The sequence below is a fragment of the Oncorhynchus mykiss genome, chromosome 17 (genome assembly GCF_013265735.2).
Source record: "Oncorhynchus mykiss isolate Arlee chromosome 17, USDA_OmykA_1.1, whole genome shotgun sequence".
In the NCBI taxonomy this organism is placed as follows: domain Eukaryota; kingdom Metazoa; phylum Chordata; class Actinopteri; order Salmoniformes; family Salmonidae; genus Oncorhynchus; species Oncorhynchus mykiss.
In genome coordinates this window covers 13,861,923-13,880,539 of record NC_048581.1, presented here as the reverse complement: position 1 = coordinate 13,880,539, position 18,617 = coordinate 13,861,923, and the positions used below count along the sequence as shown (strand labels likewise).

Sequence of the window (18,617 nt, the reverse complement as noted above, 5' to 3'; positions counted from 1 at the left end):
ATAAATCAGTGGTATTCAAACGTTTTCATCCGGGACCGATGTCCATCAGATTTTCCACTAATGCGCCTTATATGACACATCACTGTACTCTTCTGTAAACTGGCCGTATCTGTATACCAGTCGCAAGACCCACTGGTTGATGCTTATTTATAAAACCCTCTTAGGCCTCACTCACCCCTATCTGAGATATCTACTGCAGCCCTCATCCTCCACATACAACACCCGTTCTGCCAGTCATATTCTGTTAGAGGTCCCCAAAGGACACATCCCTGGGACGTGTTTTTTAATACATTTTGACGACCACACTGCAGGCAAGTCAGATGATGGCTTTTGAAAGCACTGAAAATAAGTATTGTATTAATAACATAGCCTTCTATCAATAGCCTACTATCAGTCACGGAAGAAGACTGCTATAAGGTTCACTTAATGCAAAATGCGTATAGCCCTATAATAAGCCAACTACAGGTAGTCATTCTGTAGAGGTGAGATGTTTACATTGTGTGCAAGCAGCATATAGCATAGCCATAGTATAGGGCCCTAGGCTATAGATTTTGGAGAATGGCTGCAGATCAATGGACTAGTGGTAAATGATGACCAAATGAATTCATTTCCAGAGGGAGAAGAATTAGAATGTCATTTCTTATTTAACCAGGAAGTCGATAGATAATTTATACAGTGTCTAGTTAGTCTCAGATAGGCCTTGTGTCAGAAATGATGATAACATGAAATGCCTAATATCGCATTATATCTTCATACATCCAAACACCTTTATATCACCAACTTTAGCCTACTATTCAGTGAAGGACATAGGCCACCTTTTGGAAGTCTCAACATGTATTTTTCGTACTTAGCCTGAAGGCAATTGTGTAACTTTTTATTGTTTTTTTATTGTGTAACTTAATATGCCCCATGAGGTGAAGGAGCTCCTCATAATAACAACAAATGCCGCATCATCCCGCGGATGCGTTACCACGGGAACGAACCACCACCAACACAGTCACCGTGGGTGGCCGCCTGGCCGGTCAGTGTTTTGGGTTGGTGACTCGGCTATGCGTGCGTCCCATCTCCTTTCTCGGCTATGTGTGCGTCCCATCTCCTTTCTACTGAAGTCTGCACTCGTTCACTACTTCCCACAAATCTAAAAGCACTGGATTGGTGGAGGATGGGATAGAGTGAGAGTTTCTATAAGTATTCATTAAAGGACTGTATGGGTATAGGCTAAACATAACCAACAGTATATTTATTAGTAATTTCCTTTCAAATCAGTGAAGGGAAGTGAACAAGTAAACACTTTGGGAGAAAGGAGAGATAAACAGGGCCGCTTGGTTGGTGAGAGTGGCGGGGACGTGTCCCATGCATGCCCGGTCTAGCTGGCTTGTTGTAGCAACCACGGTTGCCACGGGGAAGGGGCTGAATGAAACAGCTCTGCTGTGATGGTAGGATGGAGACCCATAACATAATCATCATCTCACAGGTGAGACCTGGGAACACTTTTGGAAAAGCTTTTCGCAAATAGTGTATCTTGATAGTATGCATATTGTGTAGACTTAGTTATGTTCGCTGGTTCTAATTTGACGCATGATTGTAGTTTTACGCATGACGTTTAACAGAATTGAGGCACATCTTGATTACTTCTAAATAAGCAAAATTCGTTGCTCTTGTTTTATGATAGAATAGGCGACGAGGAATGGAGACATTCAATGTACTTGGGAATGAAATCTCTCCGGGAGACGCACTACCGGGTCCGTCACACAACGAGACCGTTTGGAGCTTGTCACCTTCACCGGGCACCGGACCCTCACCTGTATCCGAGCTCTCCTTCAGCCTAAAGAGCCTCCGATGCCACGACGGCGCGTGAGTACACACACAGTTATCACGGTTACTTAAAAGCTAAAGAAAGCTTTGTGTAGGCTAGGAGATGTGGAATAATATAAGAAATACAATGTGGGCACGTTGGGACGTTGTGCGTAACAGAGCGACTGGAGACTATCAAGTCCAGTTGTTATATAGTTGAACATCTTTTGATCTTTGTTAGTTAAAAAACAAACTTTAATTTCATACTCCACAGCGACACCCCGCGCAGAAAGCTGCGACTGACGCCTGAGCTAGTGACTCCCAGTCCCCCTGGGCCCACGCCGGGTTCGACTTGTGGCAGAGGGCTTGCCCCCCAGGGAGACGAGACGCCGACAGGTCTGGGCAAGCTCTGGATGACAGACGGTGAAATATCCTAATCAATGATTAGCGGTTCCTCATGGCTTGATGACGCTGGGTAGAGTTAGAATGCATCAGAGGCAGAACTATTTGTTCAATCCCAAATGGGACACTGTTCCCGACATAGTGCACTACTTCTGACTAGAGCCCCATGTTGGCCCCTGTCAAAGGTAGTATAGGTAGTATATAGAGAATAGGGTGCAATTTGGGACAAAAACATTGGGATTTAAATCCAGTTTGTCCAGAATTTAAATCTCTGTATATCTTATGTTGAGTATGACTTTTCAGTTTGTGAATCATTTACATGTGTAGCTTCCCTTTTGATATCTACATTTTTTCCCACAATATTCTCTCTATGTAGGTAATGTCCTAACAGACTCCGGGAACAGGAGAAGGGGAGAGAGGTGAGGACACATGGATTCTATTAGCAAAAATTGCAAAGTGATTATTTGGTGCCTACAAATAACAGGCGTCTGGTGACCCCTTAATTGGGGAGGACGGCTCATAGTAATGGCTGGAACGGAATGAATGGAATGGTATGGAACACATCAAACACATAGTTTCCATGTGTTTGATATCATTCCATTGACTCCATTCCAGACATTATTAGGAGCCGTCCTTCCCTCAGCACATCCTGTCTGCTGTCTGAATGACATTTTCAATCATTGTACCATTTACTTTATAGGTTTCTCTCCCCTGCATGTTCTGCTCCTAAAATGGTGAGTATTTACACAGAAACTGAGGGAATAATAATCAATAAGGTCCTGGAATTGGAACAGAGTGACTGGAACAACTCTGGGCTCTAACTATATTCAGGAACATCATCATGCGATGTTCTGGTTCTGGTTGTCCAGAAGCGTCTGCGTGTGAAGCTGTCGACCCGGTTCTGCAGCGCTGCAGTTCAGAGGTCAGACCCAGGGGTCAGGGGTCTCAGATGTCAAGGTCAGAGTTCCCCGCCAGGAGGCGGAGCCTTGCGTGTCCGTCAGGGTGACGTGGAGCTGCCAGATGTTGAGGTGAGATCCATTTGCAGTGTTCCACCATGCTCCCTGAAGTTTGCACCCCTACATACAAGAGCACACGACGGGAAGGAGGGTAGAGAATGATAAACATAGGATCCCCCTATAAACCTGGGGCCCATTTCTGTCACATTAGTTTCATGAAGTCTGGTTAAAAACAATGTATCTCATCAGGCATTGCTCTCTGTACGGCGGGTCAGGGCCAGGAGGCGGCATTTCCCTCCCAGTAGCCTCCTGGGTTTTACCATGGAGGACCACACCCTGACAGGAGATTACAGCAAGGTGTGCAACCTCACATCAACATTTTCACAATGTTGTAAAAAATTATTTTTTTTCCCCCAGCTGGGTGATAGTAGGCTAGGACAGGCCCTTGATTGGCTGAATCTGGTGTGTTAGTGCTGTGCTAGAACAATATGTTTAATGTGTGTGTGTGTGTGTGTGTGTGTGTGTGTGTGTGTGTGTCCACAGCCACTACTGTTACCAGTAGAGAGAGTGGAACACCAGGATCTTCACTGCGTCTCAGCCCAAACAGTAAGTCCTCTCCTTTCCTCCATCTCTCCATCTCTCCTTCCTTCCTTCCTTCCTTCCTTCCTTCCTTCCTTCCTTCCTTCCTTCCTTCCTTCCTTCCTTCCTTCCTTCCTTCCTTCCTTCCTTTCCTTGTTGCTCCACTCCCACTCTCTATGTTCTCTCTATATTCTCCTTCATCCTCTTCATCATAATCATAAAGGATATCCACATCAGATACATATGTGGACTACAACACTGCTTATTGGACTTCAACATCCTGTTAGCTATGGTATCTAGAGGGTTGTCTCCTGCTCGTACTGTTACTGTGGTAAACTGGAGGTGCATTTCTCCTGATGGCCTGCAGGTGGCGTCTCTGCTAAGAGGACAGTACAGCGGTACAGTGGGAGACTTCCTCATCATAGACTGTCGCTACCCTTATGAGTACCACGGTGGACACATCAGGGTGATGTTTTTTGAGTAAACCAAATAGAGAAATAAACCAAAACCTTGACCATAATATTGATGAAATGTATTTTATTATACATAATAAGTTAACGACTGACTGGTCTGATAACTTATAACCTATTGTATAGGCCTGCTCATCTGAGTCCTCTACACACACATATATATATATATATATATATGTAGAGGACTCAGATGAGCAGGCCCATACAGTAGGTCATAAGTTATCAGACCAGTCAGTTGTTAACTTATTATGTATAACAAAATATATTTCATTAATATTATGGTCAAGGTTTTGGTTTATTATATATATATATATATATATATATATATAGATATATATACAGTACCAGTCAAAAGTTTGGACACACCTACACATTCAAGGGTTTTTCTTTATTTTGACTATTTTCTACATTGTAGAATGATAGTGAAGACATCAAAACTATGAAATAACACATATGGAATCATGTTGTAACCAAAAAAGGGTTCAACAAATAAAATCAAAATATATGTTATATTTGAGATTCTTCAAAGTAGCCACCCTTTGCCTTGATGACAGCTTTGCACACTATTGGCATTCTCTCAACCAGCTTCATGAGGTAGTCACCTGGAATGTATTTCATTTCAATTAACAAGTGTGCCTTGTTCAAAGTTAATTTGTGGAATTTCTTTCCTTCTTAATGCGTTTGAGCCAATCAGTTGTGTTGTGTTGTGACAAGGTATACAGAAGATAGCCCTATTTGGTAAAATACCAAGTCCATATTATGGCAAAAACAGCTCAAATAAGCAGAGAAATTACAGTCCATCATTACTTTAACACATTTCAAGACCTTTGAAAGTTTCTTCATGTGCAGTCGCAAAAACCATGAAGCACTATGATGAAACTAGCTCTCATGAGGACCGCCACAGGAAAGGAAGACCCAGGGTTACCTCTGCTGCATAGGATAAATTCATTAGAGTTACCACCCTCAGAAATTGCAGCCCAAATAAATGACACAAAAAATAAGAAGAGACATGCTTGGCCCAAGAAACACAAGCAATGGACATTAGACCGGTGGAAATCTGTCCTTTGATCTGATGAGTCCAAATTTGAGATTTTTGGTTCCAACCGCCGTGTCTTTGTGAGACGCAGAGTAGGTGAACGGATGATCTCCGCATGTTGTTCCCACCGTGAAGCATGAAGGAGGAGGTGTGATGGTGTGGGGATGCTTTGCTGGTGACACTCTCTGTGATTTATTTAGAATTCAAGGCACACTTACTTAACCAGTATGGCTACCACAGCATTCTGCAGTGATACACCATCCCATCTGGTTTGTGCTTTGTTTTTCAACAGGGCAATGACCCAACATATTTCCAGCTGTGTACGGGCTATTTGACCAAAAAGGAGAGTAATGGTGCTGCATCAGATGACCTGGCCTCCACTGGAAGTCTCCCACTGTACCGCTGTACTGTCCTCTTAGCAGAGACGCCACCTGCAGGCCATCAGGAGAAATGCACCTCCAGTTTACCACAGCAACGGTAACAACCTGGCAACAGTACGAGCAGGAGACAACCCTCTAGATACCATCGCTAACAGGACGTTGAAGTCCAATAAGCAGTGTTGTAGAACACATATGTATCTGATGTGGATATCCTTTATGATTATGATGAAGAGGATGAAGGAGAATATAGAGAGAACATAGAGAGTGGGAGTGGAGGAACAAGGAAAGGAAGGAAGGAAGGAAGGAAGGTTTGAGATTGAGATGCTTTGGGATGAGTTGGAACTCAGAGTGAAGGAAAAGCAGCCAACAAGTGCTCAGCATATGTGGGAACTCCTTCAAGACTGTTGGAAAAGCATTCCAGGTGAAGCTGGTTGAGAGAATACCAAGAGTGTGCAAAGCTGTCATCAAGGCAAAGGGTGGGTACTTTTTTTTTAACCTTTATTTAACTACACAAGTCAGTTAAGAACAAATTCTTATTTTCAATGACGGCCTAGGAACAGTGGGTTAACTGCCTGTTCAGGGGCAGAACGACAGATTTGTACCTTGTCAGCTCAGGGGTTTGAAGTTGCAACCTTCCAGTTACTAGTCCAACGCTCTAACCACTAGGCTACCCTGCCACCCCGAAGAATCTAATATATATTTTGATTTGTTTAATACTTTTTTGGTTACTACATGATTCCATATGTGTTATTTCATAGTTTTGATGTCTTCACTATTATTCTACAATGTAGAAAATATTTTACAAATAAAGAAAAACCCTTGAATGATTAGGTGTGTCCAAACTTTTGACTGGTACTATATATACATTTATATATTTATGTTGTTCTCCATGTGTCCCATAGGGGGCAGACAACCTCCACACTGAGGCTCAGATCCAGGGGGCTTTACTCCAGCTCCCTGCCCTCTACCAGCTCTCCTCCTGGGGCAGAGCTCCCACCAGCCCCCCTGGACAGGCTCTAGATCCAGGCGTCAGTGGTACTTCCATGGGTGGAGTGTTACAGAGGTCCAGCTCACAGTCACATTCACCCGGAAGTGGTACCACGCCACCAGAACAGGGGTCACCCATGGAGGGGTCATCGCCACGGAAACTGATTGTGTTCCACTGCGAGTTCTCGTCAGAGAGGGGCCCACGGCTGTAAGAGAACAACACACACACTCGTCTGCACACAAACACACACACAAACAGAGAAACACACACACATTCCCACCCACACGCTGCATGCACCCCCTCATCCCACAAACATACACAACTTCTGGATCCTGATATAATGGCTGTTCTCACCTTTCCCCTGTAGATGTCATTACCTGAGAGAGCTGGACAGAGCGCTCCATGCCTCCCTCTACCCTCTGCTCTTCTACCCTGAGCTGTACCTGCTGGAGGGGGGCTACAGACACTTCTACTCCTGCTACCCGGTACGGTTCCTAAGTACATCATTGTAGCGAATTCAGGGGTAGCTCCGATCGCTGTCACTACAACAACCTAACCAGCGTTACGCCAAGAGGGTTGTCCAGTCGCTACATTATGAAGCACGTCTTAAACTGAGATGTAATAGGACAGTTTCTTCATAATCAATGTATACTTCCTACTTATAATAGTGTAGCAAATTTTAGGGGGGAGGGATAGTTACGACTGACACTTGAGCCTGGATCCCTGTCAGTCCAACAGCTTCACCTATTGACAAGGTTGCTAGAGGTATTGTACTAAAATCGCTACGAAGTGAAACAGTGTCTTCTTCATATTCGATGTCTCAGAGCAGTGAATCACAAACGGTCTTTTAAGCGTTCCTCATTTTCCCTTGACTCTCTGAATAAACAAGAGCATTGTTTCTAGTTACAACGCAGATTGTTGTTGACACAACCCTGAAGGTCTCAGCCATGACCCCCACCCCCATGATTTAGACATTTAGGGGGGGGGGGGGGTATTCATTTCCCAATGATCTTCTATTCAGCCTATTCATAAAAGCTTCTGTCTGTCTGTCTGTCTGTCTGCCTGTCTATGTATCTGCCTTTCTAGGAGCTGTGTGAGCCGCGTGGCTATGTTCCCATGCTCCACAGGGAGTACAGAGAGCAGCTGGGACGATTCAGACGGAAGACCAAGTCACGACTCCACAGGAGACTGCCGCTCTACAAGACTCACTGATTGGACACTTGCTTGCATACCAAGTTTCTACGGTTTCCTTTACACAATGGTGACTGCCACCCTTACAGTCTGCTGTCAGATTGGATAGATTGGTATCAGGTGGTTGTTGCAGATCTCTTTTGAAATGAGTTATCAATAAAGTTGTTTCAATACAAAAAGAATGTGTCATTATCAGGGCCTTATATTGTGACATAATAAACTTCCTTTTTCATGCAAGGGACAGAGAGAGGAAGATATGGCAGCATATTAGTAGCCCATAATACATATAAAAACAAGCAATACAATAATAGGTTACCCATAAAGTATCTCAATACTACGCATACACCAAACATAGGCCTAAAATGTAATCACTGTGATACGATGGTCGCCTAGGCTACTGTGCTTTCTATCCACTGAACTTCACTGGCTGACGTGCTCCACTGCGCGTTCGCTTCCTCCGCACCGCACACGAGAGGGTTTCTGATTGGTCTAGCGCGGCAGGAAGTCTATCGGCATTATTCAGAAGGAGCTTTCAAGTTCACAACGGAACAGCCAGCCTAGGTAACCTCTCGAACCGAATCCTCATTTCATATCAGCCACGACACTACTGCGGGGATTTTCTCCGCATTTGACAACAAGATTTTTGCTCTTAAATTCCCGAAAATACAGCGGAGGTCGATTCAAACGTCACGGATTCGAGATGGCTGCGTACAAGTTGGTTCTGATCCGTCATGGAGAGAGCTGCTGGAACCAGGAGAACCGCTTCTGCGGATGGTTCGACGCGGACCTCAGTGAAACCGGGGAGCAGGAGGCGAAGAGAGGAGGACAGGCGTTAAAAGGTGACCCGGTCTATATTGTTACACAGTATAATGTATATCTCTTTCGTTCTCTCGTAGGATTAACACGGGGCATGGAGGGCCATGGAGAGTTTTGCTGACAGATAGTAGGGCAGGCTATTCCCGTTACGCAAGGCGCGGCTTGAGGAAACAGGTAGTTGTGTCACTGCAGCATTATCTAAACCATCACTTGAAGGACTTGCCCTGTGGCATAATGTGAACTGTTATCAGCCCCTACAACCTGAAAGCATTTCTGTTCTCTCTATAGTGTAGCTGGTCAAATTGAGGTTGTGTTTGGCTTATAGCCTAGCCTGGATAGCCTAAAGCAACTCGCCCCCAAAATAAGGGTGCATCTCAATAGTCTGAAGTGGACTCCTCTTCTTGTCTCCTTTCCTTCACCTGCATAAGTAATATGGTGGTGGTGGATGCCTACCAGCTATTTACTGTAACCTGTAATTCTTTCACCTCTGTGCAGATGAAGGAAAGGAGACGAGGAAACCACTTGAGACCTAAGATGTACCCACAAGTAAAGAACCATATGTGTACGTCACTCATTGACCCCCCCCCCCCCTCCCAAAACACACACTCTCTCTCTAAGCCCTACTCTCTCTCTCTCTCTCCTCCTCAGATGCTGGCTATGAGTTTGATGTGTGCTACACCTCAGTCCTGAAGAGAGCCATCCGGACTCTGTGGTTGGTCCTGGACGGGATCGACCAGATGTGGCTTCCTGTCCACCGCACCTGGCGCCTCAACGAGCGCCACTACGGAGGCCTGACGGGGCTCAACAAGGCAGAGACAGCGGAGAAGCACGGCGAGGCCCAGGTTAAGATCTGGAGGAGGAGCTATGACACCCCGCCTCCTCCCATGGAGGAGGAGCACAACTTCTACAACAACATCAGCCAGGTGAGAGGGATACGGACACACACGCACGTACGCACACAGAGGTACACACACAGAAGCATGCACACAGAAGCATTCACACAGAAGCATGCACATAGAGGCATACACACATCTACAACATCACTGAACTCATATTCTGTGATTAGACATCATGGTGTCAGCCATACAGACTTGGGCTAACAGGGTTTGACTTTGCAGCACTAATATTCTCTTTCCTGCAGGACCGTCGCTATGGGGACCTGACGGAGGATCAGCTGCCGTCCTGTGAGAGCCTGAAGGACACTATTGCCCGGGCGCTGCCCTTCTGGAACGATGAAATCGTGCCCCAAATCAAGGACGGGAAGAGGGTTCTCATCGCCGCCCACGGCAACAGTCTCAGAGGCATTGTCAAGCACCTGGAGGGTAGGTCACTAGGGGCAGTGGGGTGGGGATGGATAGAGGAAGGGAGAGAGAGAGGGAGAAAGAACCTCCCTACATCTCAACGCTTACTCATGTTCCAGTGGTCATGCCAGAGTAATGGTATGTTACTGATATTGTTGTTTTTCTGATTGTTATTGTTGACTTGTTCTTGTTATTTACCTCAAGGTATGTCAGAGGAGGTCATCATGGTGTTGAACCTTCCTAGTGTTTAGTTGTATATGTTACTGATTGTTGTTGTTGTTGTTATTGTTGTTGACTTCCAGGTATGTCAGAGGAGGCCATCATGGAGTTGAACCTTCCTAGTGTTTAGTTGTATATGTTACTGATTGTTGTTGTTATTGTTGTTGACTTCCAGGTATGTCAGAGGAGGCCATCATGGAGCTCAACCTGCCTACAGGGATCCCCATCCTGTATGAACTGGACAAGAACCTGAAGCCTGTAGGGCCAATGCAGTTCCTGGGAGACGAGGAGACAGTGAAGAAGGCCATGGAGGCTGTGGCTGCCCAGGGCAAGGCCAAGAAATAGACACAGCGCCCCCGCGTGGTCAGGAGGCGTCGGTGTGGCTAGGACACGTTATAATGATAATCACTCACACAGCGTGACATTACATTATCATGTTTACACATAGACAGATATGTGTATATAACACACACATACACTTCAAACACACACATCACATTACACTATAGGTGGATTTGATAGTTCTTTGCTTTCCTGCACATTGAGATGTCAGTATTACACAGCCAATAGGAATCAGTAATGCTGGATTGTACGGATCATCATAATATGAGTTGATCAAGATTGTTTGAGTTGACCAAAAACACATAGGATAGGGACCAGCTAATAGGGTATTTACAGTATCCAAAAACACACAGGATAGGGACCAGCTAATAGAGTATTTACAGTATCCAAAAACACAGAATCAGGACCATCATATATATATATATAGTATTTATCTAAATGTGGAAAATGATAGAAAGTGCTTTCTACTGCCATGTAGTTTTGCACTGAGTGAACATGTATGTAAACATTGACGAGCACGTTTGAAAAAGGAAACATTGAATCTCATTGTTATTGTTGTATCTCTACGGCAACAGTATGTTATCGTGGTTCTGGTGGTTATTGTTAAAAGGGGCAGGCGGACTTGTTCTGTACTGTACTGCTGACCATAGAATTAGAATGGGTAGAATGGGCGTCCTCATTCAGGAGAGGTTCTATACCCCTTCCACTCATTCTAATTCCATGTTGTTGACCTGTGCTTAGTGTTCTGTGTGGAATAAATAAAGATTCATCTTATTATTTATGAGCTGTCTAATGACTGTGTCCCTTGTCTGTTTCACAAGCTGCATATTTCTTGACTTGGCAGAGTTGAGCTGATTACATGTATGCTGCAATTTAGTGCTGGACTTGGACTGATATAGGTGCCAGTACTCATGTTGGGTGCTGGTACTGTTTATATTTAGTTGCAGGAGCTCCACAATACTTTTGTGCTAATATTCTATAAGAGGAACAGGAGCTCGGGCAGTAGAAAAATGTAGGTGCTGGTACTCCAGCTCCTGCAGAAGTCCAGCTCTGGAGCAATTACAACAAACGTGAGCCCTGCAGCTGTTCTCTCCTCTTGCCTGTTCGTTTCTGTCTGACATGTCTGGCTGCACTATTTTCTAATTTGCTCTAAAACAAAAACATTTCCATTGATGATACTGGATACATCTCTTGTTCTTTATTCCCTGTCTGCACTCATCTTAAATGAGAGTTCTAATGAGTGTAGGTGAAGGAACGGAGAGAAGGTCGCTTTAGACTTGATGCACTCAGAACCAGGACACTGACTTCATCCGGAAAACCACAACAAAGATGGCGGACCAACCTTTCCGTCAAAGACTTGAGCTCCAGGTCACATCCAATCGGCTTGCGTTCTGCTCTTCTTGAAACATGTCGCCCATGAAGCTGTGTGTTCCAGGTGAGTCTGACATTACAAACTTTTAAATGAGTTGATAATGGCATTCTTTTCACATTTGAGACCATTAGACAAATACGTTAGGCAATATGTTTTTGAAGGTTATATTGCTATTTATAGCTTTCTAGCACGGGAAATGCGTGCTGTGCCACCACATGCTCGTTTACGTTCTAGCCTAGCTAGGTAGCTAACTCAGTCTATTTTACTGTTTTCTAGCTAACTAGCGTGACCTAACCTAGTGTATTTATTCCACATTATGTGAAATACAAACGCAATGCATAGTCACTTGGTACAAGGCATGACATCGTTTGCTAAATTACGAGATTGGGGGGTCTAGCTAGCGATGTTGGGCTTGAAAAGTACCTAGAAGACATCACATTTTTTAAGTGCCCTGCCCACCGCCTCCGGGAGGAGCGAACGGGGAGCCCACTAATTCCAAGCGTTCCATCTCTTGTTTTGATCGACTCTACGTGCAAATGTTGAATTAACCCCGGGGACTTCTCATGTCGGCTAAATGTCAGTGAAATGTCAACTATAAGGGCAGTGATTTATTTTGATTGTCGTTTGATTTACGCATATGTTTGTCAGGAACTGGGACGAGAAACTCTTGAGTGATTTAGCGATTCTGATGGTTTTTGTCAGACTATTATTATATTCTACTATTGTAAATGTGATAGATCAGCAGGACTCTGTTTACACAAAACATGTCTGTCTCTCTACCTCTGTCTGTCTGTCTGGTAATGATAGTGGTTGTCTTATCTACCTTAGTTGAAAGCAGCGACTGTAAGTCTCTGGATATCTGCGAAAAGTTCAAATGTTTCTCTCCCTGTGTGTGTATACATCTCTCTCTCCCTGCAGGTGATAGGCTATGCAGCACAGAAGACTGTATGCCCGGTACTGGGGTGTACCTACGACACGGCTACATCTACTCCTCGCTAGCAGGCTATGTACTCAGGAAGAACGAAGGAGAGGAGGTGAGACGGGGACAACAGGGTGTACCAGGGTGTATTCATTAGTCACAGAACACAAAACATTTGGTCTCTTGCTAAATATTTACTTAAAAACCTTTTGCATAAAAAACAAGTTTCTATTGGACAAATTCAGGTAGTTTCCTCCCCATTCCGTTTGTTTCCTAGAGTAAACACTAAACAGCCAAACATTTTGCTACAGTCTGCCACTAATGATCACACCCCTGTTGCGCTGGTTTTTTAAGCACTAACAACACTTGTCTTTTTGTGACTAGTGCTGATTATAGCTGCTTTATTGAGGGGTTTTACTTCTTGTGACTGTGACATGTGGTTGTCTTACATTTTTTTATAATTTGACTAATTTAGCACACTTCTCCAGAGCGACTTGAGTGCATCCGTTTTGATATTGGTCCCTCGTGGGAATCAAACCCACAACCCAGGCGTTCCAAGCACCATGCTCTACCAACTGAGCTGCACGGGATCACCTACCTTAGTTGGAAAAAACTAACTGGAAATTGCTCTGGATAAGAGTGTCTGCTTTGAAATGAAATGTGATTTATGAGGTGTGATCAGAAGTGTGACGGGGAGGGACGATGAGAAGAGGTGAAAGGAGGAGGAGGGGATTAGAGGGGAGTGGCTGGTTTATTGGCATGGGGGAAAGCAGTTGGGGCTGGGTTTGGGTGTGGGACTCACGTCAATGGTTATTTATTGTGTAACATTCCTGGAAGTAGAGAAACCACTCCAGGTTTGTTCACTTGGAACCCCTGAGGAATTATGCAGTGTTGTGGGAACGAAATGTAACATGTTCACACCTTAATCCTTCCTTGTCTTTACATTGACACTTCAGTCGTGTGTGTGTGTGTGTGTCTGCAGCTACCAGTCATCTCGGTGGTGAGAGAAACCGAGGCTCAGCTACTACCAGATGTAGGAGCCATAGTGACCTGTAAGGTGAGGTTTGGAGGGCTCTTGACGTGCGCGTGTCCACTTCTTGTACACCCTGGTAGTTGTTGTAGACCCACGTGCACAGCTTTTTAGCACCACATCACCTGGATTAAACCAGACAGAGTACTTTTGAGGATTGATAGATGAGGTGAGGTGCTCTTGTCACTGATCCAAGCTCTCAACAATAGGTGTGTGTGTGTGTTTAACCTCATTGATAACCGCCCTGATCGGTCTCCCTTCCTGTCCAGGTGACCTGTATCAACCCCAGGTTTGCCAAGGTCCACATCCTCTACGTTGGTTCCACACCACTGAAGGACCGTTTTAGAGGAACCATCCGGTAACAGGGATTGTCTTATTACTGTTATTCTCATGGAGTGTCCCAAATGCCACTCTAGTCCCTATTCAGTGCACTACTTTTGTCTGGGGTCCAGATGGCAACCTATGGGCTCTGGTCACAAGTAGTACACTACATAGGATACCATTTGGGACTATATAGGGAATAGGGTGCCATTTGGGACTATATAGAGAACAGGATGCCATAACCTTCAAATCTGATCAAAACTAATCTACTGTTTACTACACAAATATACACAGGAAAGAAGATGTACGAGCGACTGAAAAAGACAGGGTATGTTTTTGAATCAATTTAAAGTTCCCCCACTGTTTGACCACCAACATATCATGTTTGGTATCATATAGACCCGTCTGTTACTGTTAATCATGACGTCATACCGTCTGTTACTGTTAATCATGACGTCATACCGTCTGTTACTGTTTATCATGACGTCATACCGTCTGTTACTGTTAATCATGACGTCATACCGTCTGTTACTGTTTATCATGACGTCATACCGTATGTTACTGTTAATCATGACGTCATACCGTCTGTTACTGTTTGTCATGACGTCATACCGTCTGTTACTGTTTATCATGACGTCATACCGTCTGTTACTGTTAATCATGACGTCATACCGTCTGTTACTGTTAATCATGACGTCATACCGCCTGTTACTGTTTATCATGACGTCATACCGTCTGTTACTGTTTATCATGACGTCATACCGTCTGTTACTGTTAATCATGACGTCATACCGTCTGTTACTGTTTATCATGACGTCATACCGCCTGTTACTGTTTATCATGACGTCATACCATCTGTTACTGTTTGTCATGACGTCATACCGCCTGTTACTGTTTATCATGACGTCATACCGTATGTTACTGTTAATCATGACGTCATACCGTCTGTTACTGTTTGTCACGACATCATACCGTCTGTTACTGTTTATCATGACGTCATACCGTCTGTTGCTGTTTATCATGACGTCATACCGTCTGTTACTGTTTGTCATGAAATATCATACCGTCTGTTACTGTTTGTCATGACGCCATACCGTCTGTTACTGTTAATCTTGACGTCATACCGCCTGTTACTGTTTGTCATGACGCCATACCGTCTGTTACTGTTTATCATGACGTCATACCGTCTGTTGCTGTTTATCATGACGTCATACCGTCTGTTACTGTTTGTCATGAAATATCATACCGTCTGTTACTGTTTGTCATGACGCCATACCGTCTGTTACTGTTAATCTTGACGTCATACCGCCTGTTACTGTTTGTCATGACGCCATACCGTCTGTTACTGTTTATCATGACGTCATGCCGTCTGTTACTGTTTGTCATAACGTCATACCATCTGTTACTGTTTGTCATGACGTCATACCGTCTGTTGCTGTTTATCATGACGTCATACCGTCTGTTACAGTTTGTCATGACGTCATACCGTCTGTTACTGTTTGTCATGACGTCATACCGTCTGTTACTGTTTATCATGACGTCATACCGTCTGTTACTGTTAATCATGACGTCATACCGTCTGTTACTGTTTATCATGACGTCATACCGTCTGTTACTGTTTATCATGACGTCATACCGTCTGTTACTGTTTGTCATGACGTCATACCGTCTTAGCTCATTTTTTAATTGTAATAGACTGGGAACCACTATAACCTTTGACCTCTGTTGCAGGTGGAGACGTATAAAAGCTTCCGTCCTGGAGACATCGTCCTGGCTAAAGTCGTATCCTTCCTTTCGACAGTCTTTCCAGTTCAGTAACTAGGTAGTAACACAGGGACAGTCAACCAGTGACTGATATTGGGCTGGTTCTATTCCCTTAGTGCAGTGTAGCTTTCACCATATTGCTTAAATGTTAAATTGTGAATGTTCGAGATCAGCCAGACAGAACGCACAAAACAACTGATCTATGAATCACCTTGCATCCCAAATAACTACTCATTATGTGATCAAGATGACTGATTCTGTGCCTTTCCAAGTGTTGCCCTTTAACGTCCTGACCCCCAGATCTCCCTGGGAGACGTCCAGTCCAACTACCTGTTGACCACAGCAGAGAACGAGCTGGGGGTGGTGGTAGCCCACAGTGAAGCAGGTGAGACTGGTCACATGACAACAACACTGCTGTTCTTAGCCCGGGGCTGTCCTTATCCCTAGGTTACCCTCCTTAACACAAATAACTGAAACCAACTGACACTTTTGTCAAGTAGTATATTTCTGTTTCCCTCCTCTCAGGAGCCCAGATGGTGTCTATCAGTAGTATATTTCTGTTTCCCTCCTCTCAGGAGCCCAGATGGTGTCTATCAGTAGTATATTTCTGTTTCCCTCCTCTCAGGAGCCCAGATGGTGTCTATCAGTAGTATATTTCTGTTTCCCTCCTCTCAGGAGCCCAGATGGTGTCTATCAGTAGTATATTTCTGTTTCCCTCCTCTCAGGAGCCCAGATGGTGTCTATCAGTAGTATATTTCTGTTTCCCTCCTCTCAGGAGCCCAGATGGTGTCTATCAGTAGTATATTTCTGTTTCCCTCCTCTCAGGAGCCCAGATGGTGCCTATCAGCTGGTGTGAGATGCAGTGCCCACGGACACACGCCAAAGAGTTCCGCAAGGTGGCCAGGGTGCAACCTGAGTACCTGCAGGCCTGAGCAGGGACCAGTGGGCGGCGTGCACCCCTCCAGCCCCCCCGGCAGGGACCTCTTTCCCTTCCTCAAGGAACACACAGCTTCCCTATCTCTGATAGAGAGACAAACACACTCACACTTGGATTGTGAACGATGCATTGTGTGTACAAAGGACCAAAATATTTTAGAGGTCATGTACAGATGCTTGGACATGATGCTTATATAGTACACAGGTCATTGACCTGACACACACACACACACACACACACACACACACAGAGCCTTGTGTTCAGGGGGGATACCTCGACACACACACACACACACAGAGCCTTGTGTTCAGGGGGGATACCTCGACACACACACACACACACACACACACACACACAGAGCCTTGTGTTCAGGGGGGATACCTCCACACACACACACACAGAGCCTTGTGTTCAGGGGGGATACCTCTCTCACACACACACACACACACAGAGCCTTATTTTCAGGGGGAATACTTCAACACACACACAGAGCCATATGTTCAGGGGGGATACCTCAACAGTAGATTCCTCCCTCTACAACCTACAGCAAGGCAGCATTTTTTTCCCTCCGGGTTCTGGAGGGCTACAGTAGAGGTGCAGGATTTTGTTCCAACCCAGCACTAGGACACCTGATTCAACTGATCACTGGGGCCTTGATTGGCTGACTCGGTCTCGTTAGTGCTGGGCTGGAATAAAAGCCTGCACCTCTACTGTAGCCCTGTAGAACCAGGTGAGAGAGAAATGCTGCCTTGCTGTAGGTTGTAGAGGGAGGAATCTACTGGGCTACAATACTAGCCCTTTAGAAGCAGGAATAAATAACATCTGGGGTCACCTTCTGATCCGGGGTCACCTTCTGACCCGGGGTCACCTTCTGATCCGGGGTCACATTCTGATCCGGGGTCACATTCTGATCCGGGGTCACATTCTGATCCGGGGTCACCTTCTGATCCGGGGTCACCTTCTGATCCGGGGTCACCTTCTGATCCGGGGTCACATTCTGATCCGGGGTCACATTCTGATCCGGGGTCACCTTCTGATCCGGGGTCACCTTCTGATCCGGGGTCACCTTCTGATCCGGGGTCACCTTCTCCCTGAACTGTGCTCTCATGTATCCCCCACCCTATGGATTTACTAGCATCTCTCTTCCACCAGTCCTTTCCTTTTAAATCCATGAGGGGTAGTGAATGAGTTATAGAATCAGACCACAGCCCTGGGGTGACAGTCACCAGTACAGACAGGCCCAATTCCAAATGGACCCTTAAACCCTACACGCTAGTGAAGTAGTGCTTGATTTGGGATTGGGCCTTAGACAGCTAACAGTTGGGATGTTGAAGTGAAACGCGTGGCGTTTTGTGGCGGCACCGTTGGACTCATACGACCACGTGGACCTTTCTGCACCAAGTCAGAGAAACGGAGATGTCTAGTTGGTTTTCTCCAAGAGGTGTTTCTTCTGTCGTTTCAAAACAATATTTCTGTCGTTTCTTCGTCTCTCTCATTTCTTCCTGTACTTGTCAGCAGAGGCACATGTGTTAAGAGTCAAATAAAGTGTATCATGTATGAACTACTCACCCTGTTCCAATGTTATTTACCTGTTATCAGAAAGGTTCATTTTAAAGATGTCTTTTTTTAAATGAAGTCCTTTATATAAGAGAGCCCCAACTGACCATCATTCATAATGTCCACTTGTTGACTGTGTGTAAAACAATTCTATGCTGTTTAAATGTGTCTAATTGACAGCTTATCAACTGCCAGTTTTTATCATGTCATGTTCATGCACTACAGGGCCCATAGGCCCACTGG

General features: G+C 44.9%; 4 protein-coding genes across 8 annotated transcripts in view; 3 read left to right on the top strand and 1 right to left on the bottom strand.

Annotated features, from left to right (window-relative positions):
* The window catches only part of LOC118940024, a 1,007,326-nt gene that overhangs the window by 549,449 nt on the left and 439,260 nt on the right, over positions 1–18,617 (bottom strand). The gene's annotated exons all lie outside the window — the stretch shown is intronic.
* LOC110485450 (M-phase inducer phosphatase 1) lies at positions 1,283–8,092 on the top strand. Its single transcript, XM_036948068.1, has 12 exons — positions 1,283–1,474; positions 1,673–1,854; positions 2,069–2,217; positions 2,573–2,615; positions 2,897–2,930; positions 3,066–3,224; positions 3,402–3,509; positions 3,696–3,758; positions 4,099–4,197; positions 6,520–6,812; positions 6,973–7,090; positions 7,692–8,092. Exons 1-12 carry the CDS (start codon positions 1,415–1,417, stop codon positions 7,815–7,817), a joined length of 1,434 nt encoding a protein of 477 aa, XP_036803963.1. The 5' UTR covers positions 1,283–1,414; the 3' UTR covers positions 7,818–8,092.
* LOC118940026 (phosphoglycerate mutase 1) lies at positions 8,334–11,267 on the top strand. Of its 3 annotated transcripts, XM_036948138.1 has the most exons (6): positions 8,334–8,357; positions 8,466–8,786; positions 9,108–9,174; positions 9,261–9,535; positions 9,754–9,934; positions 10,308–11,267. In XM_036948138.1, exons 3-6 carry the CDS (start codon positions 9,108–9,110, stop codon positions 10,475–10,477), a joined length of 693 nt encoding a protein of 230 aa, XP_036804033.1. In that variant the 5' UTR covers positions 8,334–8,357; positions 8,466–8,786; the 3' UTR covers positions 10,478–11,267. The 3 variants fall into 3 exon arrangements, with proteins under 3 accessions (XP_036804033.1, XP_036804031.1, XP_036804032.1); XM_036948137.1 differs by lacking the exon at positions 8,334–8,357 and having other exon boundaries at positions 8,501–8,635; XM_036948136.1 differs by lacking the exons at positions 8,334–8,357; positions 9,108–9,174 and having other exon boundaries at positions 8,466–8,635; positions 10,308–11,258.
* On the top strand, positions 11,713–17,101 carry LOC118940029 (exosome complex component CSL4-like). Of its 3 annotated transcripts, none has more exons than XM_036948145.1 (8): positions 11,713–11,909; positions 12,765–12,880; positions 13,748–13,822; positions 14,065–14,153; positions 14,411–14,444; positions 15,848–15,898; positions 16,181–16,265; positions 16,706–17,101. In XM_036948145.1, exons 1-8 carry the CDS (start codon positions 11,882–11,884, stop codon positions 16,810–16,812), a joined length of 585 nt encoding a protein of 194 aa, XP_036804040.1. In that variant the 5' UTR covers positions 11,713–11,881; the 3' UTR covers positions 16,813–17,101. The 3 variants fall into 3 exon arrangements, with proteins under 3 accessions (XP_036804040.1, XP_036804038.1, XP_036804039.1); XM_036948143.1 differs by lacking the exon at positions 16,706–17,101 and adding an exon at positions 16,406–16,699; XM_036948144.1 differs by lacking the exons at positions 11,713–11,909; positions 16,706–17,101 and adding exons at positions 11,964–12,422; positions 16,406–16,699.

Bases quoted from the DNA above. Each gene is read 5' to 3' on its own strand.
- LOC118940026 (XM_036948136.1), top strand. From the start codon at position 8,497: ATGGCTGCGTACAAGTTGGTTCTGATCCGTCATGGAGAGAGCTGCTGG. The intron at 9,536-9,753 runs GTGAGAGGGATA...TCTTTCCTGCAG, and splicing joins TCTACAACAACATCAGCCAG to GACCGTCGCTATGGGGACCT. The intron at 9,935-10,307 runs GTAGGTCACTAG...GTTGACTTCCAG, and splicing joins CATTGTCAAGCACCTGGAGG to GTATGTCAGAGGAGGCCATC.
- LOC110485450 (XM_036948068.1), top strand. From the start codon at position 1,415: ATGAAACAGCTCTGCTGTGATGGTAGGATGGAGACCCATAACATAATC. The intron at 2,931-3,065 runs GTGAGTATTTAC...CTGGTTGTCCAG, and splicing joins CATGTTCTGCTCCTAAAATG to AAGCGTCTGCGTGTGAAGCT. The intron at 3,510-3,695 runs GTGTGCAACCTC...GTGTGTCCACAG, and splicing joins TGACAGGAGATTACAGCAAG to CCACTACTGTTACCAGTAGA.
- LOC118940029 (XM_036948143.1), top strand. From the start codon at position 11,882: ATGTCGCCCATGAAGCTGTGTGTTCCAG. The intron at 14,445-15,847 runs GTATGTTTTTGA...CCTCTGTTGCAG, and splicing joins GAGCGACTGAAAAAGACAGG to GTGGAGACGTATAAAAGCTT. The intron at 16,266-16,405 runs GTGAGACTGGTC...CCCTCCTCTCAG, and splicing joins GGTAGCCCACAGTGAAGCAG to GAGCCCAGATGGTGTCTATC.